We start from the raw sequence: 5,604 nt of genomic DNA, 5'->3' as shown, positions 1-5,604 counted from the left end.
TCCCCAGCGACCCCGTTGGGGTTAATGGCCGCCCGTATGCGCCCTTACCAGTGGGGAGCGGGGTCGTTGAGACCGCCCGTGGCCAAAACCTACTGGCAAATAAAACAGTCTTGTTCGCTGTGGGGGAGCAGGAATTTAGGGGAGTAGTTTGGCAGGAAGCTCATACACTTGCGTATTGGAAAGTAGTTTGTCCCGGTGCCCACCTGATGTTTTTCCCCTGTTCCCCGCCAGTTTCGCTCCACTTCTCTGGCAGCGCCCAGTTCTTGCTCCCCAGACATCCCAGAATCCCTTTCCTCCGTCCTTTCCCCCTCCGTCCACAGCTTCGCCCCTCGTCCCCCGCAGCCGGGCTGGGAGGGGAAGGCAGGAAGAGGCGGGGGTCCCACTCCCCGCTGTGGGGCTGCAGCACTCACAGCTGTGAGAGCGGTGGGCTGAGCTGCCCTCTGGGGGGCTGCACGTGAGGGATCCCCTCGTCCGCCCAGCCCAAGGTTGTCCCGGGGGTCCTCCAGCACAAGGACATCTTTTTCCATCTCCGAGAGCGTGGTGCTCCCCGGTGGGTTCAGCTGTCCTGGGACCATGGGTCTGCTCTTCCTCTGGGCTCCTGGGCCCCTTCTCCTCTTCGGGGTCTGTGCGTGCATGCACGCGCGCGTGTGTGTGTGTGCAGATCCCTGCCAGCATTGCTGGAGCCTATGCCTTGGCTCCGAAATCTTAATTTGGCTGTGATGAATCCAGACCACCAAGGCGCACATTAATTTTCCTGATGCTCGTTTATATTTTGTTGATCGGAGAAATATGTGTGATGTGGGCAGGCAGGCACTGGGCTCTCGCCTCTTCTCCACCTCTTTCCATTTCTGTGGCTCTTACTATTTTATTCCTTGATCAAATATAAAAAGCAAAGAGGAGAAAATATCCAGCACCCTTCCCCTCCCCAGCAGTAACTTTCGTTGTTGGAGGAGCGCAAGGCGCTGCCAGCTTTTCACAAGTTAAGAGTTAACCTTCATCTGGCTTTAATACCCAGTGGAAACATGGCTCCCCTCCTCGGCTTGTCTTAAAGGATTAATCACATTTCTGAAGTTCACCCGTATTTCTTCTTTTTATTATTATTTTTTTTAATTGAACGATGCCAAGAAATTCCAGAAGTATTAAGCATGTTCGCTGCAAATCATTTTTATGACATTGCAAAACCTCCCCTTTTCTTTTCAACCTCCTCCCCTTCCCTCAGATCTGGGCCCGGGAACGCTGGCTCCCCCGGCAGCCGCCCGGCAGCCCCTCCGCGCCGCGCTTGGGGAGGCTTTCTCGCCGCCTTGCCAAGAGAGCTGTTTTTTATTTAAACTCCATAAAGGATCTTGCTTTAATCAGAAAGTCTGCTTGAGAAATTTCATGTCACTTTTCCATGACTGTGGGTGGGAGAAGCTTGGAGCCAGAGTTGTCTTTTGCTCTTGGAGAGCTGCTGCATTTCCCAGAGAACAAAAACACATTTTTCTGCCGGCCAGGGCTGCCATTGTCCGCCCGCCGCCAGCCCTCCTGCTTCCCCCCGGCTCTCCAAACTGCCCGAGGTCGCGGGCGCCACGTCCCGCGATGGGTTTTGAGGGGCGAGGGAGCTGCTGACAGCGCGTGGCCGCGCCGTGCCATGGCGAGGGGTGCGACACGCTGCCTTAGCGTGGGGTTTTGAAAAGGGAATGTGGTCTAGTCCGGGTTTAGTGGCGTGCTGCTCGGGAGACGTGTGTTAGTGCTGGGTCCTGGGGAAGATGGGCCGGCTTGAGCCTTGATGCGACAATGTGACTTGTGACCAGCTGCGGGATGTGCAGTTGTCACTAGTGGTCGCCTGGGCTGGTGCACGGCACCGTAAAAATGCATGCACAGGACTTTCTTCCTGCCGCAAAACCCTCTGCCTCCCAGCACAGGCTGACCGAGTCAAACTTTGGGCTTGCAGCACCCTGGAAAGATTTGCCATCGTGTCCAGGGAGAGAGGGGACCGGTTTCATCTCTGGGAAGCTTGGCGGGGCCAGGCTGGCGTGCTCCCTGCTCTGCCAAATCCACGGAGTTTCACCACAGTCCTCTGCTCCTGCTTTGAAAAACAGGGAAAAGAAAACAAAAGCCCTGTGCTTCCGCTCCTGCTGCCGGCATCAGCCCCGCCGGGGGAGCGACCCCTGTCACAGCCTCGTGGGGGAACACGTGCTGGGACAGGGTGTTTTCACGGCTGCTTTAGGGAGGGGACAGCTGTGCCGTGTAGAGGAGGAGCTGCTTTTCCTTGCAAGGCCCTGTTCTTTGAACTGGGGTGTGGGCACTGCTTGGGCACACGCAAAGCCTCATGGTTAACCAGCCTTCGGCTGTGAAATATTTGATGGGAGCGAGAGTGCCCGGAGCAGAGACACTGATTGCTCAGGCACTGGAGGAGCTCAGGGCAGCTCTGGGAGCGTCCACGCTCACACATGTTCTCCCACTGTGTCACCCAGCATCTGTGCACCCTTGAAGCAGGCTGAGCTCCCTGAGTTATTACTACAAAGTTAGCTTCTCGGTAGCAGGACGGCAGAAGGACCATTTTTGGACGCCCTTCGGTGCTGCAGTAAGTTGGCTCATTTTGTACTCTCAGGCCAGGATTTTTCACGCCCAGTTTCTCAGCCATGGAGCATGCGGTTTGTCCAGAAGCTGTGTTTCAAGTTATCCATTTTGTAGGAAGGAGGAGGAGAAAAAAAATAAAGCTCTGAAACCAGGCCAATTTCCCTAGCTGCTGGGGACAGAGCGGTCCTCTGCTGGCACCACAATGAAACAGCCCCGGGTCCGCAGGGAGAGGATGAGCTGACACGAGGATGCTGAGCCAGCCACAGAGATGCCCTGTCATTCGCTCTCTCTGCAGATCTCAAAGATTTCAAGTTCGACGGCCAGCACGTGATCGAGGTGGATGAAGGGAACACAGCCGTGATTGCCTGCGACCTGCCCGAAAGTCACCCCAAGGCTCAGGTCCGCTACAGCGTGAAGCAGGAGTGGCTAGAGGCCTCCCGAGGTGAGTGCCACAGAGGTCTGTCCTGCTGGGTCCTCTCCCAGGACCCTGTTTTACTCTTCCCTACCAGCCATAGCTTTCTCTGCCTGCTGCCTCCTTGTTGTCCTTTCGCCGCCCGTCTGAGCACAGGTTAGTTTAGGGTCTCTGCCAGGTCTCCCTGATGCCTCCGCTGCCTGGCACTAGGGAACCATGTGTAACACCAGCTGTGGAAGAGGAAAGAAAGTAGAACTAGGTGATGCACTACGTTGCTCTTCCTTGGGCGTCTCCACATGTCCATGAAGTGCTCCTTTAACCCAGCCTGGATAAAGGCGACTTTTGAATTTGGGGAAATTTTTAAAATTTGGATCTGAATTTTGCAGCTTCACTCCATCTGCTGCCTTTACCTGTGACAAGCTAGCTTCACATAAGGCTCTGTTCCTCCCACCATTGCATCATTGCTCCCCTGATATGTGAACCAAAAGAGGTCATTTCAGTGCTGTCAGTGTTACCGTGTTGTTTTTTCCCTTCCCACTTGTCCACCTTTTCTCCAGGACGCTGCATTTCTTCCAGAGGGGAGACATGTCTTATAACCATGTGCAACCGCCTCTTCTCTCCCTACAGACAATTACCTTATCATGCCATCTGGGAACCTTCAGATCGTCAATGCCAGTCAAGAGGATGAGGGGACTTACAAATGCGCAGCCTACAACCCCGTGACGCAGGAGGTGAAAACCTCGGTCTCCAGCGAGAGGCTCCGCGTGAGACGTAAGCTGCTCTCCCTTCACTGCATGTCTTCTCCGTAGCACTTCCAGCCCTGGGAGCACATACCAGTGCTATTGCAGCTGGTTTTCCATGTGAACTGACGTTATCAGTTGCTGGGAAAACTCCTTTCCAGTAGCAGAAGGCCCCAAGGTCTGCTCCTGGGATATGTGTGTGCAACCCTGGGATTGCCATACCTCCTCAGGATTTGTTCTTGGTGATGGGCGAGCAAAGGCCCTTAGCCCTTTGGCAAGACCACTTGTTGTGTGCACGCATCACCTAAGGAATGTCCCTCTTGGCCTGCCTTGCTGTTTATTTACCGCAGCGCAGGGGAGCAGTGCTAGCCCTAGCATTTCAACCTTAATGATTCTATGATTCTATGATTACCCCTACCTGCACTCTGCACAGGGCGCTTTCCCACCGGCCACCTTCCTTCCCACCCACCTCCTTCCTCCTCCTCTCCTCACCAGGCTCCACAGCAGAGGCAGCCCGGATAATCTACCCCCCTGAAGCTCAGACGATCATTGTCACCAAGGGCCAAAGCCTCATCCTGGAGTGTGTGGCCAGCGGGATCCCCCCGCCACGGGTCACCTGGGCCAAAGACGGCTCCAGCGTCTCCGCATACAACAAGACACGCTTCCTGCTCAGCAACCTCCTGATTGACCCCACGAGTGAGGAAGACTCAGGGACCTACAGCTGCACGGCTGACAACGGAGTTGGGGAGGCCGGAGCGGCGTTCATCTTCTACAACGTGCAGGTGTTTGGTGAGTGCTGCTGTAGCCCTTGTTTCAGGAAGGGCTTGGACTTTCTCCACTGCTTTCAGGGGAAGATACTAGTGCTTCTGTACACTTCCTCTCCCTGGACAAACCGCAATGTAAGGCAAACCGCTGCTTATGGTTCCAGTTTCTAGGAGATGGGATGAATTCTTCCATGAGGGTGGTAGTTCCTCCTTCCTGGCTCCCACCATGAGCTGGAGATGATGGATCCTCCCTTCCCCTGCAGAAGCTCTTCTCTTGTCATTTGTGGCAGTGGGTTTGCTCTAGCTCTCCACTCCCTAGTGGAGGACTGGCTGCTTTTGAGACATATTTGACATTGGCATAGGAAAGACATCAGAGTGACTTGCTTTTTGCTCTGTTCTGTAGGGAAGCTCTCTGTGGGGTGGGAAATGTAAGGGATGCTATATCTTAGATATTTCTACCATGCATCCTTCCCCTTCTCACAAGCATTAGGGAGGCTAAGCCTATGTTTTATTGGATTGCATTTCATCCAGGTGCCAGTGTTGTTTTGGCACAAGCGCAATCTTTGCAGAGTAGCATTTCAGCTCGGAAAAATGGGACTTGTAGGTGGCAGATGGCCTTGGGCTACCTCTTCTTGCGGTTCATGCGGATGCTGAAGGGGAGGCGCAATGAAGCAGACCTCTGCGGGCCCCCACAAAGGGAGTGGGACTTGGGGGTGAGGTAGGGTAACGATCCATCACTCTGCCCTCGTCCCTGCCAGAGAGGAAAGTGCAAAGCCATGACGGGCCATGCTCCCTGCCAAGTGGCACTCATCAGCCATGTTTTTTCCCCACACAGAGCCCCCGGAGGTCACCATGGAGCTGTCCCAGCAGATCATTCCCTGGGGCCAGAGTGCCAAGTTCACCTGTGAGGTGCGAGGGAACCCCCAGCCCTCTGTCATGTGGCTGCGCAACGCCGTCCCCCTCTCCGCCAGCCACCGGCTCCGGCTCTCCCGCAGGGCGCTGCGGCTGGTCAGCGTGGGGCCCGAGGATGATGGCATATACCAGTGCATGGCGGAGAATGAGGTCGGCAGCGCGCAAGCCATGGTGCAACTGAGGACAGCCCGGCCAGGTAAGTCCCTCTCTCCAAGCT

General features: G+C 55.3%; 1 protein-coding gene across 1 annotated transcript in view; it reads left to right on the top strand.

The window, feature by feature from the left end:
* The first annotated feature begins 1,627 nt into the window (after positions 1 to 1,627).
* Positions 1,628 to 5,604, top strand: part of BOC (BOC cell adhesion associated, oncogene regulated) — a 16,704-nt gene continuing 12,727 nt past the window's right edge. The window contains exons 1-5 of the mRNA XM_009573820.1: positions 1,628 to 1,637; positions 2,855 to 3,001; positions 3,599 to 3,742; positions 4,207 to 4,500; positions 5,311 to 5,583. Of these exons, the coding sequence (XP_009572115.1) occupies positions 1,628 to 1,637; positions 2,855 to 3,001; positions 3,599 to 3,742; positions 4,207 to 4,500; positions 5,311 to 5,583 (868 nt within the window). The remainder of the gene's footprint in view (positions 1,638 to 2,854; positions 3,002 to 3,598; positions 3,743 to 4,206; positions 4,501 to 5,310; positions 5,584 to 5,604) is intronic.

This window comes from Fulmarus glacialis, unplaced genomic scaffold (genome assembly GCF_000690835.1).
Source record: "Fulmarus glacialis isolate BGI_N327 unplaced genomic scaffold, ASM69083v1 scaffold13533, whole genome shotgun sequence".
NCBI classification, from domain to species: Eukaryota; Metazoa; Chordata; class Aves; order Procellariiformes; family Procellariidae; genus Fulmarus; species Fulmarus glacialis.
This window is presented reverse-complemented; position numbering and strand designations above follow the sequence as displayed.